The sequence below is a fragment of the Chinchilla lanigera genome, unplaced genomic scaffold (genome assembly GCF_000276665.1).
Source record: "Chinchilla lanigera isolate Chin_1 unplaced genomic scaffold, ChiLan1.0 scaffold00059, whole genome shotgun sequence".
NCBI lineage: Eukaryota > Metazoa > Chordata > Mammalia > Rodentia > Chinchillidae > Chinchilla > Chinchilla lanigera.
In genome coordinates, this window is record NW_004955460.1 from 9556146 (window position 1) to 9579555 (window position 23410).

The 23410-nt window shown below is 52.2% G+C and overlaps 1 protein-coding gene across 7 annotated transcripts in view; it reads right to left on the bottom strand.

Moving 5' to 3' along the window:
• Mad1l1 (MAD1 mitotic arrest deficient-like 1 (yeast)) overlaps window positions 1–23410 on the bottom strand; it is a 331751-nt gene that overhangs the window by 215418 nt on the left and 92923 nt on the right. For 6 of the 7 annotated variants that reach the window (XM_013521213.1, XM_005397818.2, XM_005397817.2 and 3 more), the window contains one exon: window positions 16325–16402. The exons of the other annotated variant lie outside the window; for it this stretch is intronic. In XM_013521213.1, coding sequence (XP_013376667.1) covers window positions 16325–16402 — 78 coding nt within the window. The remainder of the gene's footprint in view (window positions 1–16324; window positions 16403–23410) is intronic. 7 annotated transcript variants of the gene reach the window in all.

The window sequence follows — 23410 nt, forward strand, 5'->3', positions numbered from 1 at the left end:
CCTGTCTTTGTGTGTGACAGGCCACCGCGGTCCACTTTAATGTAGTCTTCATCAGAAACCTCAGCCTAAGAATATCTGCTTCCAAGGAACAAGGAAAGGACATGAGACATTCCAAAGCAGCAGGAGACATTTTAACGATCTTCTCCAAGTCACTGCTGGTTCCAGCTCCTCCCAACCCCAGCATCTCAGGAGCTGTGTCTACCTTATCCCAATTCAGCCCAGCCCCCAGCACGAACACAGTAAGGAGCACACCTGTGCAAGCAAATAGGCAAAGACTCCCAGGCAAAGAGCCCTGACTGGCGTGCAAACACAGAGGGAGTCAAAGTGCCTCCATGGCTTCACCCAGGCCCAAATTTCCAAGACACAACTCAGAGCCAAGCACCTTGCCATGCAGTGTGTCCCCAAAATTCATGTGCTGACATGATGGTATTTAAAGGTAGGATCCTCCTCCTGACAGGATGGGTATCCTTATAAAAGGCCCCAGAGAGCTGCCTCTCAGCTCTATCACATGAGGACACAATGCGAAGAACCACCTACACAGAGGAAAACAGCCCTGGCCAGACACCAGCTCTGCCACAGCCCGAACTATGGGAAAGCAACGTCTGCAGTTTAAGAGCCACAGAGTGGGGCAGTTTGGTGATGGGAGCCCATCTCTAGAGGACAACTTTCCCTGCCACACCCGGACAAGAGCTACTACATGCAGAGGACCATCCTCACGACTGCCCCAAGCATTAACTGATGGTTTGAGCCAACCCATGGGTGTTCTTGGTGGGTAAGACATATAACTCCCTGTACACAGTTTCTTAGGAATTTCTCTTTGGCGTGGAACTAGGAAAACATTAAAGTTTTATTCAAGCTTGCAAAATTGCTAAAAGCAACTTTTATGCTTAGCGAGCTGAGAAGCATGTATCAAAACCTACCCACACGAACAGTTTTTTACCTTCTCCAGTTTGCAGATGAGTAGATTCAGACCCAAGCAGCTGAGTCATCTCCATGAGGCCACCATGTCTCCTCCACGACACAGTGATGCATGCCCTTCATTGCCTAAGGTGCTATGCCTAAAGTAGCCCGCAGCACTGACCCCTGATGGAGGATGCTCCCAGCCAGGCCAACCTAAGCTACCACCAACAGGTCCCTTGTTATACATCTGCCTTCAGCAAAAAAGGCTCTGGGTCCCCAATGCCACATCAGGAGGAAAGCACAAGGGGATGGACCCACCACAGCAGCCTGCCCAAACATCTCTCCACTGCTAGTAAGTGCCATAGCTCCTCCAAGCTCATCAGAAGATCTCCTGGAGCTGAAGGGAAATTCCAGAATCTGTTTGTCCAGTGCAGAAGAATCAAGCTGGGAAGGATCATAGGCAGGGTCGGGGTGGAGTTGCAGCCCCAAAAGTGGACAACGTGTGAAAGCCAGCCAGTCCCACTGATGGACAGGCCAGGAGTGCATGCCAGGCCCGCTCCTGGGCCCAAAAGACAGTTGCACACACCTTCAGGATGGGCATGGACAGAGCCAAAGAACATCAGGACCTAGTGGACAATGAGCTGGCCATCGGCATGATGAGACAGAGAACCGTGATGCTCTGGGCAGCAGGCAAGATCCCAGGGACTCCGGGCTTTGAAAGGGATGAAGACAAGCACACAACAAAAGGAAATCAGGGGCAGCTTGGGAACACCCACTAGGGGGAGCAAGGAATGGGAAGAGGAATTGCCCTCCAGCCCCTGATGGTCCAGAAGAACAGCTAAAATTGACTGGGCACAGCGGTTATCCAAGTGGAAATTTTGTGCTCAGGGCCCCCTGAGGTAAAAGACCTACTTGGAGGGGGTCACCCTGAGCAGGGGACCAGTAAGGGCTAGCTTCCCACACTGATGATGGCCAGATCCCAGGAGACTGAGATTTCCTGGTGGACCTGAACCTTAGTTTCCTAAAGTGCAGGGGTGGGGTAGGGAGGGTTCCCCAGAATGTAATGACAAACTGATCGGGCCCCAGCCAGGTGCACACTCACCAATTCCTACCTAGCCTGTGACAGAGCAGGGGCCACAGCTTCCTTCACGTCCATCAGGTGTACCTACCAGCTAAAGGTTGATTCCCTTTCGTCCAGCTGCTCCCAAGAAAGGCTTCAGTTTCTCAGATTTTGTCAACAAAAACAGAAGGGTCAGAGTATCACACATGGAGGAGCTGGCAAGTGCTGCAAACAGCACAGATCAGAGCCCACGCCTCTCCGGGCTCTCAGACCCAGGGCTCTTGAGTAAGAAGAGCCACGCCCTCCACCAGCCACTGCTCAGCCACAGCCACGGTGTCCTGGCCCCAAGTCACTGTACAAGATAGCCATGCTGACTGACACCCTTGTGCTCCCCGCTTTGGCAGCAGGCAGAAGGTTTACAGACACCAGACAAGAGTGAGGCCACACAGACAGATCCCCATGGGCCTCCTCCTAAAGTCAGGTGAGGCATTCTTAGAGCACTGCCTCTCCTTGAGGGAGGCACTGGAGAGAAGGACAGTGCAGTAGGCAGTGCATGAATGGGCTCTTAAGATGGCAAAAACCAGCCCAGATCAGCATACAGAACAGATGGCCAGAGGGAGCCCGACGGGCTCAGAATCAGGGAAGGACGGAACAAAACCAAGGATTTGAGGCTCCCAAGCAGGGAGCCATTGTCCAGTCATGTGCTGATAAGGGGACACAGCAAGGACCTACTTGTCCTTGAGTCCTCCCGCCTCTGAGAAAGGCATCACTGCCAGCCCAGCTTCAGGAGCCAGCACTGTGGGGCCTGTCTGATTGTCCCTAACCACCCTACCACCACCACACGAGGGCAAGGCAAGGCCTCCAGGGTGCACCCACAGAGCCCATCGCCTCCAGGCTCTCGTTCAGTGGCTGCAGTGATTACCTTTGCCTGGCCCTCCCTGGAGCAACACCACTCTCCTCCACCCAACCACCCTAAAAAGGACACTTGTCACACCCCACTTCCCATGTCCCTCGCAGCCTGCTGTGTACACAACACAACCTCAGTGCCAGTCCAGGATAGCCTCTGCCCACTCCAGCCCCACATGCTCTTGTTGCTCTGGAGAAGTCCATACTTCTGTCACCTCAGCCACCTGGTATGTTGCACAAGCAGCTCTGAGAGTTTGCCCACCTGCCTGGGCATCCTGTGGCCTCAGCAGCATACCCTAAGTTTAATTCACCTTTATCGCTCTATCCCATGACCCTGTCTTTGCCTTCCTGTCATGACTCACTGTACTTATTATGTAGCTTATTAGTTTAAAGCCCTACCCCGACTCCATTCCAGAACGATAGAGACGGCAACAGTCCGATTTATCACTCCACTCTCAAGTGCTCTGCAGAGTACACCCTCAGCAAATCACTGCCATCACCATGCGAAGGGGCAACCCGGATGAGGAAGAACTGAGATTCAAAGTCCAGCCCTGTGGTAGTCCACAGAGTGCTGGACTGCTCCTGGAAATATCAGGGTGAAGAGAGGGGGCCCTGGGCAGAGACAGACAGCAGGCTAGAGAGGCTGGTGGTGGCCAAGGAAAATTCCAGTCCTAGGAAATGCACCAGGGCCCAGCTCTGGAGGAAACCACCAGACCTGACACAGTCGACCTGCCAGGACCTCTCAAGCCATGCATGCACACTCCCCAGCCACAGGAAGCACATGTACAGCTGCACTTACAGGGGGCTTGAGGGGCTACTGGACAACACTGTGGGAAAATTCTAGATGGAACACAGACTGGGTACAAAAATGTTCTTCCAGAAGGAAGAACATAACTGAGACAGTCCAAAGTTCTCCAGATGGGCAGAGGGACCCCTGTGCTATCACATTCCCACTCTCATCAGCAAGAGGGCTGGTCAGCCACAGAAACACAGTTACAGCGGGGTATGTAGCAGATGCACATGTGCCCTTGGCTCAGGACCTCCTGAGGGAGACCAATGGCTGCCCTGGGGAGAAGCAGGGGAGTTCGGCCTGAGGGCTCACCTAGAGTAAGGATCCAGAGAGCTGGATCAAAACTCCACGGCACCTGACCAGCCCAAGGCCCTGCACACTGCACTAATTTCTCTGGCTTCCCAGCTCCTGCTATGCTTATGGCACTGATGTCTACTAAGCTCGAGGGCTGTACAGAACTTCACAAGCCACACAGGTCAGGTGCAAAATACAGAGCACTTAGCAAGTACTGGTTCCTTTTGCGTGCCCTGCCATAATAGGAGGGGCAAGTCTACCATCTGCGTTCAGCCCCCACTGTGTTGCAACTGCGCCCTGGTAACAAGCGGGCAGAGCCGTATATCACGACCTACTTCTGTGAATCTGCACAGGTCTAATGGGGGCAGCAGAGGAGGTCGGCGGCCAGGATCGCCTATACGCACGCAGTTCGCCCCATTGCACAGAGCCCTCCAGGATGAAGCTGCCCCCGTGCACACTTGTGCATGGGCCCTATAAGAACCTGAGAGCAGCCTTGGTGAGACCACAGGCAGGACTCACCTGAGCACTGTCTACCCACGTGGACAGCTGTGATGGGGCTGGGGGATGTGTGAAAAGAAGGAGAGGACCAGAGATACAAGAAGGAGCCGGTGGCAGTTGCTGTGTTGGCCTCTCCCACTGTGTACCCAGGCACAGATTCAGGCAGCAGTGAGCTTCCCCAGCACCCTGGACACCCGAGATCAGCGTGGCACGCAGCTGTCCTTATTTACGCCATCTAATTCCAATCTTAAATGCCTCCAAGTGTCATTACACATTTCTCTGGAAAAAAAAAAAAATAAGAAATCCAAGCAGCAGAAACAAAACCAGAGCATGAGAAAAGCAAAGATTGGAATAATGAGCAATCAAAGGCTGGCCGAGGGAGCAGGCTCTGCCTGGCCTCTGGTCACTCCTCCCAACATGGCCTCTAAGGAGTGCTGTTCCTAACAGCTCATCAATGCTAGTCACCAAATGCAATTTGCATTCCCAGATAAACAGAGGCCACACAGTAAATACTCTCATCTGACCTTGAAATGTGAGAAAGAAAATTGCCCTTTGTAATTTCAATTCACTCCCAAACATGATGCATAATCCAATTTAGCTGATCTGGTCACCAACCCGTATGTAATCCCTAGAGTGGGGCTGCCTCCAAAGCTGGGGCCCCACGCACCACCCAGCAGGACAGTAAGCCCACCCCACGGCTGCTGCGACTCAGGAACTGAGGATAGCATGGACCAGAGGGCAGGGCAGGTCACCTCTCAAGTCTCCTCCTGCCTGACTTCTGGGGGAAAAAGACGTAGACATAACTGAGACAGTCCAAAGCTATAGCTGACACAGAAATGCAAGGCAGGAGTCCAGAGCCACACAGGCCCAACTTCTGGCAGTAGGCAAAAGAGTGGCTCCTGTGTCCTTCCAGCCCCAGCCTGCCTGCGGTGAGGGTGTGGATGCAGGGCCCACCTTCCAGCACAGAGTATAAAGACCTGGAGTGCCACAGCCAGCAGGCACTGGAAGCAGAGGGCTGCCCAGCTCTCTCTCCTGTGCACCAGTGGTCAGCAAACAGCTCCTGCCCAGTTCTGTAAAGTTTTATTGGAACACTGCAGACTCACTGCTGATGGACTATATACGGCTGGTGTCCTATGACAGACTGTGTGGCCTGAAAAGCCAAATACATTTACAATCTTGCCCTTTACAGAGAAAGGGTACCAACCACTGGCCTGTACTGAAATTTCCTTTAGAAATGCCAACGGGGATAACTAAAACTAAGATGTGAGCTCACACCACACTGCCACCACCTCAAAGCTACCCACTCCCTCCTGCCAGCCACTGGCCCTAAAAACCCACAGATTCCAGCCAAAAACAATAATCCTCCTATAAATCCTCCATCCCTCACCTTATACACCTACACACCCATGCCTCTACTCTTCACATGAACAGGGCTCGGAGCAGCCCCGGCTTAGACCCCAAGTCTACCACCTGGGGCAGCGCTGCCATCACACAACGCCAAGGAGCCTGCCAAGTTCCCCTTCCTCATTTCCTCCAAGAAGGTCTGTCTGGGGGAGCATGGGAACTGTCATTTCCTTCAACAGTAGGGGAGGTATTTTCCTATCACCCTCCAGCTAAGGCCACACCTCGGATATAGCGAAGTACTCCCCGGGGGAACAAGGCTTCAGGTGGCTCAGCTGGGACAGGGCCTATGCCTTGGCATGCCGCGGCTTGGGCTCTACTCTCCCACTCTTCCAACTTCCAGCCTTCTAAGGTCCAAACCCCATCTCTCCCCTCCCTGGACACAAACTCCTGGAGGATGGGCACAGGAGGGCAGGGATAAAGAGAGAGCTGCTGTGGCCACCCAAGAGAGGTAGGACCTGAGTGAGGGCTAAGAACACAGAAGAGAGAGAACAGGTCAGCAATGCCAGGCAGCTATGAGGAAAAGCCAGGGAGGGGGCTCCGGCTCTCGACAGACAAGGGACACACAGATAGCAGTGGCCATGTGAAGTCAGTGTCTCTGGCCTGTTCCTGTCCCTCCTTCATCCAGGCCTTGAGTTCTAACCAAAGTCCATCAAGTTCTCCACACACAGATCTTCAAAGAAATGAAGCTCCAACCACCCACTATCCCATCTGCAACATTCTCAAATTCTAAAAGTACTGCTGTGTGGATCAAAAAACCTCATGACTGCCCAATGTAGCAGCACAAGCCTGTGATCCCAGCACGCTGGGAAGCCAAGATAAAACGATCACAAGTTCAAGCCAAGCCTGGGCAAATTAGTAACTTAGTAAGACCCTGTCTCAAAAAAGGGGTCAAGGGCTGGAGATGTTGCTCACTTTAAAGGCCCTGGGTTCAATTCCTAGCACTACCAAAAAAAAAAAAAAAAGCCCCAAAACAAAACAAAAAACTTCCAGAACAGTAAACAAACCTTTTCTCTTTTTCAGTAAATGATCCCAGGTCTTTCAATACAGTGAAGGAGAGCTAATTAATACACATGGGAACACAGGAGGAGAAACAGGAAGAGAAGGAGGAAGGAAAGGAAGAGGAAGACACGGCAGCTGTGGGATAATGTATGTCAGCCCAAATGAGAGTGAGTGTGGAGACTGCCGAGTGCTTATGTGAGTGTGTACATGAGTGTGTGAGTGTGAGCGACACAGGAGGGACAGAGAGGATCAAGGGAGTGACTTCACACAACACCCACGAGTGATAGGAGCATGTCAGCAGAGACGGACGGATATCTCGAAGCTGCACTGCTGGAGTTTGCAGACAGCAGAAGGCAACTGCAGGACCAGGCTGGGGAGAGCTGAGGAGCTCAGAGCTCGGGTGCAGTGCTTAATTGAGATGGTGAGTCAAATCGGACACGTAGTTAAGAGATGAGACAGAATAATCTCAGCAACATCTCTCTCTTTGGAATCACCCAACAGCCCAATTAGCAGCTCTGATGCCGAGGTTCCGGGCGCCCCCACAATCGATAGCAGCACGCTGGCCAGCAGAGCTGGACCGCCTGCACCCGCGTGGCCTTCGATCGACACCTGTGCTCCGCTATAATCCTCCAGCCGCCGCTGAGGTTCCTGATTAATACAGCCCACACCCCTGTTTATTCTCATATTGATTTTGCTGTCCTCGACCCAAAGCCTGAAAGTCAATACCCAGCTGGGCGAGGCACTCTGCTGTCTCCCCCTTGGCGAGGCATGTCCCCCACTCCTGTCAATCAGGTATGCACAGCATGGGGCCCCTGAGGGGTATAGAGCCAACTCTCTGTGTAGGGATGGGGGAACACTGTATGTGACCAGGCTGACAGGCTCTAAATACTGTTAACAACTAATAAAGAAACATCTCCAAAGCATTCCCCGTGCTAGAAAACAGAAACGAAAGGAGAAAATGAAGCTTTCTGAATTCTTGCTTTCTCTCCCACAGTTTTTAGCGCAAGTCAGGAGCAGAGGGAGGCATCTGCTGACCGATGGCTGTGTCAACACGGCCACTCATTTATTAATCTCACTCCTCACACCCCAGGCTCAGGCTTGGAGGGCTGACACTGGGTTTGAGAAATGCCAGCTCTACACAGTTTATTTCCTCTTGAACTTTAAGAGCTGACTGAAACAGAAGTGACCTTTAAAAGGCAGGGTTAGTGCTTGTCGGCACTGCCGAAGCACTTCCCGAGTACACAGCTCAAGAGGCCAGACAAACACCCACGAGCCCCAATGGTGACCCTGGCGCTGGGGAAGCACCTTGGCAGTGGTCAGCAGAAAAGGCCCAAGATGGCCAGTGGGGCCCAGCAAGGTCAACTGTCAGGGGACTCCAAACGTAATGCGGCCAACCACATTGCATCTCCTGGGGCAAAGGCTCAAGAGGAGCTATGCTGGATACGTAAAACCTTGCACCCTATGGGCTCAAGCTGGGCCTCTGTCGGCCACCTGCTAGCAGCAGGCAGGACGGACATGGAGAGCATCACCATCTGCTTCTCAAACTTCTCCCAGGCGAGCACTCGGAAGCAGCCAGTGTGCTCTGTGGAGCTGTGCTCTGCAGGGCTTTGGTCACTTCTGCTAGTCAGTTCTCAAGTGTGCACTAGGAACCTTCTCATGCCTCTGTCCAAGAGCAAGGGGAGGTTGCGGCCCCAGAGTGAAGAAGGCCAGGCAGGAAATGTGTGACTGCAGAGAAGTCGGGCAGGCCCAGGGAGCCTCTGCCAGGAGCCACTTGGAGCTGTAAAAAAACAAGCCCCAGACATGACCTGCAGTGGGCACGCCAGAGCCGGACAGACGGCACAGCCCACAGCCGAGATGGGACAATCACAGCTTGGAGCGCAACTCCACGGCACTTGAGGAAAGGCAAGGGAGATGTGGGCAATCTCTACACACTATTAACCTTCAGCCAGAGCTGCAGAGACAAAGTTCCAGTCTATGTCAGCTGTCACTGTTCACTACAATGGGCCATGGCAAAAATCTTAGCCCCAAGAGGGAGCACGGAGCAGGAGGTCACCTTGGGGGTGGGCAAGGCCAGCATGGCTCTAGATCTGGATGTGGACTCTCTTCCAGCTAGGATCTGGCTCTCCAGGAAGAAGGGCCCCTTCAAGGACAAGGCGCTCAGGCAGTAACAATCCTGACTATAAATCAACACAAGACTTATCATTTGTGCTACCGAAGATACCTGTGGCCACAGTGCTGGGCAAGGGCGGAGGCAGTTTAGAAGATTCTAGTCAACAATTCAGAAAGGATATCTAGAAGTTTCGGAATAGAGCACAGGGAAATCAAGGTCTGCCGTGACAGTGCATACCTACTTCATTTCCTAAAGGTCCGTGGAGGACATGAGGCACTGGCCAGACAGCATGGCTCAGATGGACCTCAGCATGCAAGGGGAGGGTCACAGGCACCTGAGGGTGTCCTATGGATCTGACGGCGGCAGAAAGAGGTCCTACTGACCTCCACTAGCTGAGAGAGGGTAGGGTCTCCCTGCCAGCCCTGTAAGGACAGGCACGGAGCTGCCACTATAGATAGCCTCGCTGTCACCCACACGGCCTCACGCACACCTGCCTTACAGAAGCAGAGAGCAGAGCTGAAAGGCTGCATGGAGCCGATACCCTGCCAGGCCCATCTGCTCAGTGCAGATTAGGGACAGGAAACGGGGCTCAGCAGCCAACACTAGGAAACACATTTCCTGAGCTATTGTGGACTTCCATTGCTGCTCACCCTCACCACTCAATTGGCAATTCACCACCCCTTTAATAACTTTCTTAGAAGGCACTCGAATTTTACCTCAGACCTTGGAATATGTGCTCCTCCAACTTCCTGTCACTGGGCTCCAGACAGCGCTAAAACTCGGGCGCTCTCAGAAGTTGATGAGCAAACCCCACAGAGAGGAGGAGATAATGGTGCTTCCCTATCACCAGGCCCCTCAAAATGAGTCCCCACTGTCACTGCCCTTACTGAGCACTCAGGACACAGCCCAAGAGAGCCTGCATCAATTCACCTGCCTCTGCCTCCTACCGAGTTAGTTGCCTGTGGCCATCCTCCTACAAAGGAGGGGCTGCCAAGAAGGAATCCCAAGGGGTGGGGACTACAGAACTTAACAAAGAACGCTCCTGAGAACAGACATCCTCAATCTTTCGTATCAGGGAATTCAAGGAAGAGAAGTAGAGAAGCCTCCTCCAAGTCAGCGATGGGACCCCAAAGAGCTCCTCATCACTCACTCCCCAGAGGAAGAGACTAAGTCTACAGAGCCTTGGCCTTGGACTTCTAGGTGCCAGAACTGCAAGCAGTAGGTTTCTGCAGGTTATTCACCACTGGCACTATGGTATTTTGTTACATTAGCAGAAAAAGACCAGGACACACAGCTTACATCGAAAGATAGCCTTGCTCTATCAATGATTTTAGACAGACAAGGTAGACGCATAAAAGGGGAAAAAATAAAAAAATTTTAATGATCTAAGAAAGAGAAAGGCTTTCTACATTCACACAGAACTAAAATTAAAACAGAAGCTCTGAGAGACTACCATGTCTTACTGCATTAACAATCAAATACTCACTGTCTAGAAAAAAACTTGTAACCAAACAGAGGGAAAATGTCCAAGTGGGGAATCATATTATCACGCAAAGGGATAACTTCCTTAAGCTATTACAGACCCCTCTCAAAACTGCGTTTCTTTATTTCTTTCCTGTTTTTCTGCAGTGCAGGGAATCATACCCAGGGCTTCACACATGCTAGGTAAGTGCTCTGCCACTGAGCTACAACCCCAGTCCTAAAAATTAGTTTTTAAAAAGACAGAAAAATAGGCAAAGATTATGAACACATGAAAAACAAAACATGTAACTAAACAATGCACTGAGAACATGTCATCAGACATTTGAGTGGCCTGTGATCACGGAACAAGGTTCTCTACACAGGCCACAAGGGACTCCTGGGCTGGTGACATCACTATGCAGCCTGACTCCCTCAAGGGTGAGACACAGGGCTGCCCCTGGAAAGAGGCAGTTCTCACAAAGTAAGCCCGCAGCCACCTGTCCCCAGGTCTGTGAATAAGAGGCTGGCATGGGCATCCTGCCACTGACTCTCAGGAACCTATTTATCACACCCTGGCTCACCGTGGCCACACCCAGGCCCAGCCCAGATACCTGTGTGCAGAGTGGACACATGTGCTGTGGCCATTTGCATCACAGAACGCCTTTCTACCACAGAAGAGATGCCCCTGGCCCCACCTCTACACAGGTGCCATATCACGGGGCCACAGCAGAGTCCATACCTCCTTTACCTGCTGTGACATTTGCCTTCAGAGCTCAAGAAGCCACTGTGATAAAAGCAGTCTCTATAGTGGTCACCTCCGCATGGGGGACTATGACAGGGACCAGGCATGGGCAGCCTGGTCACCAGGGCAATGGCCATGCTCTACCCATGACTAAGAGAACTACTCATGGAAAATGTCACTGAGTCCACAGTGAGCATTCTGTATCTTACTATGCCTTGATCAGACTTCGATAAAGTCTGGGTTTGTATAATACACACCAAAACACAACACTTACCCAACAGATTCCCCCCAACGGAAATCAAAACTGCACAGACCGCATTGCTGTAACAGGCCATAAGAAAATGGGTGCTCCTGTGACTAACGTGTCAGCCTCCTCTCAGCCCCTGCTTTTTCAAGGGCCCCAATCCTTTAAGGACTGTGACACGCCTACCCAGCTTACAAGACCACCACCTTCACCCACAGGCTCCTTACCAGGAGTCATAAGATGCTGGTACAGGGAGCCCTGCCACAGGACTGTGTGAGGACAGGACATGCAGGACACCAAACTGGGAAGGAGTGACCATTCCTTCTAGTCCCCCCAGATGCCTCAGCACTTGGTGTGAAACTGTTCAGTACTGACACAGCCTGAGTTGTGCCACAGCATTGGAACCAACAAAGCCCTTAAAACACGGTAATTAAGGAGAAAAGCTGCCAGCGCACTTTCATGAGAGACTCCAGACAAGTGGCTCAGCCAGTGACAAGGAGCAAGACAGAGCTGAACATGGTGGCCAGAGCCGGCAGGCAGCTGCTGGCACAGTGACCATATCTGTGGGAGGCCCAAGAATGTCCGCCAGGTGATGGATTGGACTTGGACAGGCTGTAATTGCCCTTATCTCCTCAGACTGACTGTGAGGAGTGAGCGAGAAGAACGAGGGTCCAGGGGACAAGGGATATGTAGCCAGATACTGAGAGTGACAGGCCAGCCGGAGGATGCAGTTTGGAAAGAAGACACTTGGAGAAGAGCAGGGGGAGGTGGCTGCACACTCAGAACCTGGCTTCCGATCTCATGCTGGCCCCTACCCTTCGAATCTCCTGCCAGTGGCTGCTGGGGTGGGCTGGAGCCGACAAAGAGAGGCACACAAGGACCCTGAGTACACAGCCACTGCCCTCTGTCACGACCATAGTGGCAGATGCTCAGCACACTTCTCAAGACCTGCAGAACAGTATACCACAGGCTTTCACTGCCATTAAATAAACAATAATCAGTATGTGGGAAACTTACCTGAAACACAAAGAACTAGCAAACATTTTTATACAGCTGGATATGATGGCATGCAACTGTAATCCAAGTACTCTGGGAAGACAAGGCAGGAAGATCACAAGTTTGAGCCCAGCCTGGGCAACTTAGCAACTTAGAGAGACCCTGTCTCAAAAAAAAGAGCGGGGGATGTTACTCTGTGCAAAGGCCCTGGGGTCAATCCCCAGTACCAAAAAGGAAAAAACAAAACACTTTCAACACACAAGTCTGCAGAGTTCCAATAACACTGGGGTCTAGCTGTGGTCATCTTTCCTGCCTGTGTAGAGAGGATGGACAGGCATCTCTTTGTTGTAAGAGGTATCACATCCCCTGCCAACAGCAGAGCTGAAATACAGTTGAAAGTAAGTGGGTGTTTAGGGAGATGATGCCTGTCTACAGAGAACTCCTTGAACAGAAAGGCGTCAGCACCCCAGTACCCAAAATGGCACAGAGGAAGCATCCTACCGTGCAGTGAAGACCCAACCCAACAGGGCTGCGAGATGCTTTCAGACTGCTGCCTAGAAAGGGCGCACATCCAGCCATGTGCTACTTCCTACCCACATAAGCCTTCATGTGCGAGTCCTCCTGCTATGCCCATTGACAGAAGAGGGCATGGAACACACTGATGTCAACAGACAGGACCAAAGTCACACAGATGGAATGGAGGGGTAGCAAAGGAACCCAGAAGTCTGGCTCCTGAGCCCATCCTACGAACCAGTTATACTGAGTCTCAATTATGACAGCTCCTTCCCCTCTCTAACCCTTCAACCACTGGCAGTTATAGGGGGAACTAGGGCCATCGTGTGTGGTAGGAAAAGATGAATTCAACATTCTACTCAGTGCTCAAAGCCCCTGGGTTCAATCCGCAGTACTGAAAAACAAAGCAAAACAAAAGTGAACCATTTATTAAACACCTACTTTTAACAACTTTTCCTGAGGAAATAATCAGCAAGTAAGCAAAGTTTTGGAGACATGTGTTAATCAGAATATCATGTATAATACAGAAAGAAAAAAGACAAACATACAAATATGAGTGTTTGGCTAAATAAACTACCCACAATGCGAACACTTGGGGTTTACTGGTGCTGGGGATCAAACCTGGGCCTTGTACATGCAAAGCATGTGTTCTACCATGGAGCTATATCCCTACTCCCAAAAGTTACATTCTAAAAGAACATTTAATTGGAAAGATGTTTACAAAAGGTTAAGCGAAATAAGAAGATTCATCCAATAGTGCATGCAGTGTTATATTTTTCCTAAAAACTGTATCAGGAAAACACACACACACACATGCAAACATGAGGCCAAGACTAAGCCAACACATTTACAGTGGTTTTTGCTGGGCAGAAGGATTATGGGAAACCTTTATTCTCATCCTTTCTGTTTGTTTCCTCTACATTGTCAAATGTTCTAAATGAAACTGGATTCCTTTTGTAATCAGACCCAAAAAAGGTTATTCAAATAAAATGCTGACATCCTTTCACTTCCTCTCCCTTCCTCCCAGGTGTGAGCAGACAGCTGCAGGACGTGGGAAAGCAGAGACAGGGAGCCAGAGAAGAACATGGACAGCCCAAGGACGCACTGCCTCACTCACCCTGAGCCACCAGCAAGGAACCACCAGTAAGTGCTCCTTACAGTTAATCAAAGGCCCACAGGACAAGGCCTGCAGGATGAAGCTGTCAGAAGAACCTCGAGAATGGGAAGGCACCCAGCAAGGGGCTCCAGCAGAGATGGAAAGATTGGGCTACCGGCTGGGTCACCAGACAGAATAGGCTTCAAAGATGTGAAACAATCAGGACAGAGGAGTGCCACAAATGTAAGCACAGGAAACACCCCAGCCTCCAGGCCCCATCTGGGCGCTGACATTATTTCTGAAACTCGGGGAGCTCCAGGACAGCAAGAAGCCCCAGCGGGGCAGAAGCAGGATCAGCGCTGCACGGAGCTGGCAGAGTAGCCATCCCAGGACCCTACGCAGACCCTGAGCTGCAACTCTTCCACCTAGAGCAAACTGAGCTCCACACCTGCCATGTGTCGGACACCGTGGATGGCACCAGTGCCCACGGCAGCCACTCGAGTGGCAGTAGGGAGATGAGACATGGCACACTGGGTGTAACAAGGCAGAAGCACTGAGCAGTGGCTGGCAGAGAACATCCTAGAGGCCAGAGAAGGGTGGCAGGAAAGGCTGGTGGGATGCTAAGGGAAAGGGGGGCCAGCTGCTGAGCTTTCGGGAGGAGTGAGAGTGGAGGTCACCAGGCTGGGGTTGGACTCACATGTGACACATTTGAAGACAGGAATCAGATAGTTTCCAGGGATGAAACTTGAGGCCCTTCACAGAAAGATCACAACAGTGAACCCTCCTGGGGGCTGAAGGCAGACAGAAACTTACAGGAACAACGAAGGTGCTAGGAGGGGCCCTGAGGGCGCTGTGACATGAGCAGGTCCCAATCACCTGCACAGTCTTACACACTCCGCACGCACATCAGTAAAATGCTAGGAAAATAAAGAGTTCATGCCTCAAAATGAAAGGGCATAAACAGCAAAAATTCTGTAAAATAAAACATCTTTGGAAAGAGTTAAAATTTTTTACAAAGAGAAGCCATTCTTTGGCCACAGACACCCACCCTGCCATTTCAAGTGACAGAAGAGACTCAGAGCAGGCCCAACCAGTGACAGGGCCGGACAGCTGTAACCTGAGGCTATGGCCACACAAAAGGGACCTGTGAACTGGAGGGGAGGCGGGAATGGCACTGGCTGTCACTGAGACAGAAAATGGGATATGAGCAGAAAGGCTTTTAGGATGGCAGCAACAGCTGGTGCAGGAAGGGATGTCTACCTCCTAAACACACAGGCACACACACACACACACACACACACACGCACGCAAGCACGCACGCTCCCAAGGCTGAGCTGGAGAGGCCAAGACACAGGGAAGCCTGCAGAATGGGGAGGACAGGGAGGTCCACAGGCACCCGAGGGAGCCTCAGAGCTGAGAACAACCACGGCAAAGTAAAAGGACAAGAAGTACAAAGGCCTATCTGCCCCTTACTTGCAGGGACACATCCCAAGATCGCCAGCAGGTGCTTCAAACTCCAGAGGGTAAGGAATTCTGAATATATTGCTTTTCCCATACACACAAACCTATGATAGGGTTTATAAGTTTGAGATCACCAGCAATAAGTAATAATAAAATGGAACAATTACAACGATATATACTGTACTAAAAGGTACATGAATGTGGTCTGTCCCTCAAAATGTCTGTCCTTCTGGTGATGATGTGACAGGATGCCCGCGTGTGTGCATGGGGACATGGCTGAGGTAAATGACTAAACACTCAGCATGCAACATGGCCATAATTTTTGCAGTCTGAGGTGACTGAGCAGAAATTTGTTTAACAATTTCACAGGCAGGAGACTCATTCTTAACCATACAGCTCAGCAATCTTAGCACACCATTTTTTCTATCTTATTAAAGCCAGCACTTTCACCTTTCACATAAAGGAAGCGCTACACAGCTTCTCTCCTTGGCACACCCAAATTGCCAGCATCATAACCCTTGTACCATGAGGCTATCAGAAAGTAAAATAAATGCTACCTGGCCACAAACGCTGTGGTACTGTGACAGATGATCTGATCACCCAGGCTGCTGCTCGGTGCCCACTGGTGGGCAGCACACAGAGAGCGGTTACGGGCACAGTGACTCACTGTCCAGGGTGGGAGGAGACAGCCAGATTCCTTCACGCTACTCAGGACAGTACACAATTTATAACTTAAGAATTGTATATTCCTGGAGCTTTCCATCTAATATTTTCAAACCCCAATGACCACTGGGAAATGAAACCAAAGACAGCAAAAAGGGGGACCACATCTATCTACAAAGATACTCACTAGTATCTCAAAGCATGCATCCGGGCAGCTAGCAACAGGAGGGGATTGCTGAGTCTCTCCAGAGGGAGGCTGCTGACTCTGTGAGAAAGAAGGAGAGAGCACATGGAAGGGGTGGCAAAGATGTGGCAGGAGAGATGCGTCCCTCCAGAGAGTCTCGTGGCTACTGAAAATCAAATTCCGCCAAGATCAATCAGGACTTAATTGTGTCCTGACCGCTCACAAACCACAACAAGAGGAAGCAAGTGCCACCAGCCAAGGTGGACATGGACAAAGCCATCTCAGCCCAAAGGCCTGCCGGATGGCTCAGAAACTAGGCACATTCCAGACGAGGACAGCAAGGCACTGAGGGACCAGCTGAGAAACAACCGGCCAGACAATTCCCAAGAGAAAAGGCACTTGTAAGAGGTTTTCTGGGGCAGTGAGTTGGCTCCACCCCAGTGCCCGACCACCTGAGTCCAGGCACACGAAATTCTGGCAAAAGCCAAGGTTGGCTCTGGTCTTTTCCTATGCTACTTTTTCATGAGTTCTGCATTTGTTGCCCTCCTGGGGTCCAATGCGCTAAGCACCGTCCCCCTTGTGTCTTATTGGGTACACAGGTATAGGGCATGGCTGGAGGGGACACAACCCACTCAAAGAGATCAACTCCATGGAAGAAGTTCCCCAGGCAGCTCACACACTGCTGTGATACTACAGAGACTTCGTAGGGGTAGGACTGAGGCAGGGGCAAGGAGTGGAATCTGCGGCATAGGACTTTCCTACACATATGTCAGGCCCATCTGCCAGTTCAGGTTCTCCGAGGAGCCCAGCTATGGGGATCAGGGGACAACTCGGCTCCAGGCTGCCCCTGCTGCCAGCCCTGTGCTCTGATCAGAGCCAAGAGCACATGTGCCCACTTTGCTTTGGAGCCTCAGGATCCTCAGAATTCCAACTGGGAAATCTTCACTCCTGGACAACCTGTCTTGTATAGGGGGTGGGGTAGGGATTACCAGCAGTGGCCCTGACCCCACCACAAGGAGACCTCAATCACTGAGGCACTCCACTTTGCTTCTGGATGAGGCTGACCCAAATACACAACAATATGGGTGCACATGTGGCAACATGCCACTCTGTACATACAAATACATGTAGGTGTGTACTATGCATACATGATCCATACACGTATACACATGCAGGCATGGAGTCTTCTATGGTTGGCAGAACAGTTGAGTTTTACTAATGGGGATCTCCCCTCCAAAATATGTTCAAATTTCCATCACTGTAGACTATGGACCGCACAGCTCTGGTCACAGGAGACACAGAATGTGTGAGACCATGCCCAGTCCTCAGAGGGATTCCACTGCTGCAGGATGACAGGCAGGCCAACAGAGACATGCCACCCCATCAAGCAGCCCTGCATGCTGCAGGAAGGCGACAGAGAAAAGGAAGGGCAGGCTGCCCCATGGCAGGAAAAAGAGACACAATGCGCAAACACAACACTGGCCTGATGACTCTCCTAGACTGTGCCCAAGGTGAGATGGAGCAATAGAAAAAAAGCCAAATAAAGGGGCCAGAGAACATGGCATTTGATCTAGACCTCAAAGACAAACTGGAGTTTACTGAAGCAGGAAGGTGAGCACAGACAGAACTCCAGGCAGAGGAACCGGCAGGAAGGTGACAGGATGTTTAGGGAGTGGGGGTCCCTCCTGCCATGATGGACAGACAGTTACAGCCACAGGACGTTGACAGCACATGGCTGGGGCGGTGAGCTGCAGCCTCAGAACTATGGGGCTGCCCCCTTTCTAGGTGTGTGCTGGGAGGTGGTGCTATTCTGCAAATGAACGTCATAAAGTCACACTGAAATAAGGGGCCTGGACCTGGCAAGGCCAAGGCTTCTCTCTCACCCGACGGTGACAGTCCCACCTGCGTCACTCCTCAGCACTTGGTCATACTTTGAAATTCTGGCCACTCGCATCTAGTTCCTGAAGGAGTGATCTTCCCTCAGAGCTTCACGCCACCCAGCTTCATTAGTATTCAACAGCGGCACAGTCCTCTCCTCTGCCTCCTTTTGTGCAATGGAGATAAGTAACATTTCTAATCTCTGCTATCTCCCAGCTGCAAATGTTCAGCATTTTCTCTTTTTATTTAAAAAATGAAATCTCATTTTAGATTTGCAAAAGAAACAGCCACTAACCCTTACTGTACTAACAATCTCCCACCCAGAGGCCAGGCAGGAGCTGTGGACAGAAGCAAGTGCATCAGGCTGGGAGAAAACTGGACTGGGCAACCCATTCCTCCTCCCTCCAAGCCCATTAGCCAGCTTCAGGAGGTATGAACTCTTCTGCAGGCAGAGGACAGAGGGACTCCCACTCCAGGTAGACAGCCAGCCCACAAGTTACTAGGCCTGTGGGAAGTGCTCCGGACTTCCACCCTGCCCACAGCACTGGCAGAGCAGGAAGGGGTCACCTCTGAAAAGCCAAGAACTGAACACACCCAAGACACCAGGCATCACATGGTTACACATACCTCTGTCCCAAGCTGCTGCCAGCTCCTGGCAGGGAGGGCTCACTTCACCCCCAGCCACACAAAGTCTGACACAATCTAGGGGACATGGCTCAGAGCTGGCCTGTTGGATGAGAGGGTGATACAAATCCTATACAACCAGTGTCACCGTGGAGATGATCCGCAGGGGCTGACAGGTCAGAGCAAGGCACCACAGGTGTCCTGTCGGGAGGACAGACAAGGAAGCTGCCTGTGGTTGAACAGAAATGACACTGCCACGGGACCATATTCTCAAGTTCTGCTGTGTCCCTGAAGCCCGGTGACAAGACAGAGGCAGGCAGCCTTTCTGATTTGAGCTTTTTCACAGACTAAAAAGTGCATGAGCACAAACCACGTTTTCCACGGGGTTGTGAAGCACAATGTCTGTGTCTTACTGCACCAAGGCCCTGTGCGTGAGTCGTGCTCTGAGGGTCACAGCAAAGGCAGCCCACTCAGCCTTGGACAGCAAGTGCGACTGGGGCCAGGTCCTTAAGACAGGGCCTGAGCCCAGGCGCTGTCCGTGGTCCTGCATTCTGATGCAGTAGAAACATCCTTAGAAACAGCAGAAGACAGCAAGTGGTGTGAAACTGAGAAGCCAAATCTGCCAAAGGCTCAGGTCACAGCTACATATCATAACATCATCTGAGCAGCTCATTCTGTTTTTATTATCATTTTTAAATAACGAATCTGGCCCTGAAGGGGTTTGCAGGGAGGGGAAGGAAGAGTCCGCTGCCAGCCTACACCAAAGCCCAGGGGCTATGGAAGGGCCCCCCAGTCAGCAGGCTGGCAGGGTTGGGCGGGGCCTCCGCACCTCCCCAGGCTCACCTTCCCTGTCCAGAAACGCCTGACAACTTGACATTGGTGTTAAAATTTTATCATTTATGTAACAGCTTGGTTATTAACGGAGTCTCATTTGCACGTGTCAGAGGAAGAGAAAAATCACCTAATTAACCACTTTCCCCATCAGCAACGAGAAGAGGGGAGTGCTGCCAATTTATTTCCACTGTGTTCTCCCTACCCTCTGAAGCTCACTCCCCTTTAATGGAAAAGATTTATAATCCTTTGTCGTAAGAGACTGGGAAATTCTCCTTCCAATTATGGGAATGTTAAATACACCAACTTCAATGCACTCCTTTGGCTACAGGGTCTGCTGTCAAGGGGGCCAGTACGCTGCGGCCTGGCAGGAGACAGGCAGCTCAGTCCTCCAGGAGCCTCTAGAGGAGGAGGGCTACGCATCCAGTCACTGCGAGAGGGGAAGCAGAAATGCTTTCTTCTGTCAGCTTAGTAAAGCAAACAGTGCTCACTGTACCTATCCACTGGGCCAACAGCTCTGCACAAACAGGACCACAGCTATTTCAGTCCCCACCAGCGATGGCATGGCGCCAACAGACAGTCTAAAAATACATGCTAGCTGGGTGTAGTAGTGCATCCTGTAATTCCAGCACTCTGGGAGGCTAAGGCAGGAGGACAAGTTCGAGCCCAGCCTGAGCAACATAGTGAGAACCAGTTTCAAAATAAAAAGGGGCTGGGGATGAAGCTCAGTGTGAAGGCCCAAAGTTCAATCCCCAGTGAAGATGGAAGGGAGGAAGGAGGGAGACGGGAGGGGAGGGAAAAAAGGAGGAAAAAAGGAGGGAGAAAGAGAGCAGGAGGGAAGAAAGGATGGAGGGAGAGAAGGGGGGAGGGAGGGAAGGAGGAAGGAAGGAAGGAAGGAAGGAAGGAAGGAAGGAAGGAAGGAAGGAAGGAAGGAAGGAAGGAAGGAAGGAAGGAAGGAAAGAAGGAAGGGAAGGAGGGAAAGGAAGGGAGGGAGGGAGGGAAGGAAGGAAAGAAGGGAGGAAGGAAGGAAAGAAGGAGGGAGGGAGGGAAAGGAAGGGAGGGAGGGAGGGAAGGAAGGAAAGAGGGAAGGAGGGAGGGGTTTTGCATAGGAAGGAAGGAAGGAATGAAGGAAGGAGGGAAGGAGGAAGGAAGAAAGGAAGGAGGGGAGGAAGAAAGGAAGGAAGGAAGGAGGGAAGGAAGAAAGAGAGGCACTTTGCATAGGAAGGAAGGAAGGAGGGAGGGAGGGAGGGAAGGGCTTTACATGGGAAGGAAGGAAGGAAGGAGGGAAGGAAGGAGGGGAAGAAGGAAGGGAGGGGCTCTGCATAGGAAGGAGGGGTGAGCTACATGGGACAATGCCAGGAATGTGGACAATTACAGACAGTAGGACACTGCAGGAGTCCTGACTGTTGTGGGGTGGACAGATAACAGTGCCTGGCTGGCCTCCAGCCAGTCCTACCTAACACAGCACTGAGAATCTGCCCAGCAGAGAGACTGAAGGTCAGCGGGGTAAGAACCCAAGAGCATTCCCAGCATCAGCTCACATGAGGGAGGTCTCAGGACACACCATGCCCTGTCATCACACCCACCATCACATCATCACCACCACCACTATCATCTTCCCTGTCAGCTCACCGTCCCCAAATCCTGGCATTTTCACTTCCCTTCTGGATCCAAAAGCCACACCGAGAGCATGAAGCCAGGACCTTCCCCTCAGGCAGGGAAGATAAGCACACAAAGGGCGGGCTGCTGGTTCTCCTCTGCACAGCTCCTATGACCCGTTCACTTGCTCCTCTCGGAGCCCTTACTCTCCTGCCCCCTCTGCCTGCAACACCACTCCATCCCGCCTCTGCACCCTATAGACTGGCCCTTCATCCACTGCTACTGTGCTCTACTCTGCCAGATCCCCAGCTCAAGAGTGCAGCACACCTGGGCTTGAGAGCCCCTCAGACACCCATCCAGGCCGGCTCCCTGCTGGAGGACATGCTCGGTGAGGGAAGGCATGTCGTGGGTTTGCCTCAGAGGACAGCAGACAGCAACACCTAGCACCGCTATTTGTGAGCACGAGGACAAGGGCGGAAGGGAAGCGACAGCCATGCTCAAGAGGCTCTGCTCGCCATTCAGGTCTCTTGGAATGGACCAAGGGCTCAGCACAGCCCACACTTCAGGGACCATCAGCACAGTCCTCCACTGGAGGATCTGAAGGCTGACTGAGCTATAAGCCCAAGCCAAGAAAATTCAGAACAGACCTCAGGAAGCCACAAAGAACCAGAGGCAGTGAAAACAGGCTGCCAAGCTAATGGCTGGCACAGCCCCTCCACCCAAAAGCCCCCATGGGCGGCACAGCACAGGCCAGAGCCCCTTCAGAAGGAACCTCCCTACATCCCCAAGGAGAAGGAGGGTCTCCCAGAAGACGTCCAGGCTCTGGGAGCGTGGTAGGGGAAAGCAAGGGTTGGGGAGACCACTATATACCCCTAGTTCTCCTCACTTGCCATAAAATACCCCACCTCTCCCACAGGGAGAAAGAGGCCCCCAGGAACACAGCAAGCATTAGCCACACAGCCAGCATCTGGAATCCTTCCGCGAAGGTGAGAGGCGTGCTCGCCAGCTCCTGAACAAGAGGCTCCCCAGGCCGACACACACCAGGCAATGACCACCACTAGAGTGGCTACGGTTTGACTGCTCCCCACAGGGGCACACTGGGGCCCACAGCAGTGGTGGAGTCGCTGGCCTGAAGGACTCTGCCAGGCTCCTGGCACCCCGTGAGAGATGCCCGTGATGGCAGCTTCCGGTCCTCCCCTCCAAGGGGGCCATCACAGATGACGATGTACTAACAGAGCAGGGGGACCCGGTCTGGCACACGGAGAAGCCTGTTGCTTCAGATCCTCGATCCACATGTCAAACACGCCAGTGCCTCCAGGAGGCGGCTGTGCGTTCAGCGAAGCGGAACTGCGCTCTCTCCCAGGAGAGGGGCTGCACTCAGAGAAGAGGGAATGAGATGCCAGCAGCAAGGACAGCCAGCAATCCACCTTCCGTGGAGAAAGCTCCTGCACGCTGGCTCGCTGGTTTAAATGAGTTTAGTCCTGGTTAAATTCTTGACTGGAACTCCTAACTATTCTGTACTAACGTGCCTCATTCTGAAGGCCCTGATGTCTCCTCTGTGAGAGGTGTTGCCACTAAATCCCATCTTGCTCACCAGCACTTGGGTCACATAAATTGTTCCCACTCCCACGCAGGCTGGGGCTGTGGCTGCCTCTGCCACCCACACAGGGCACAAACACCAAGACTCGAGTCCTCAGCTTGGGGGCTACATGGTGCACAGGAAAAGGACTGCTCACATCCCTGAGATTAAGACCACAGGAGAACTACCTACACTCAGACTGGACAGTCTGCCTCAACCACTACCTACCCAGGACACAGCTCTGTTGCACCCCAGGAGTTGGGCACAGCACATCTTCTGGTGAGAAGCCAGCTATGCCCTGCAGCCAGGCACCCTCCAACAACACCTAAGACCATGCACAGGGCACTGTCTCCCAGAGGGGTGGCGGGTTGAGTGACAGGTGGCAAGGGAATTATCTTGATGGTGATAAAAGGGAGCTAAGGACTCACTCCCGGCCTCGGGGTTCCCGGAAGGAGGGCTTCCGGCGCACAGGGAGCTGTGGGTGGGGAGCGCCAGCCTTCTGGCTGGCTAGCTTCCTGCCTGCTGGCTCCCGGAGGGTGGGCCCCCACCGCACAGGGAGCCATGCGGTGGCGAGCGCT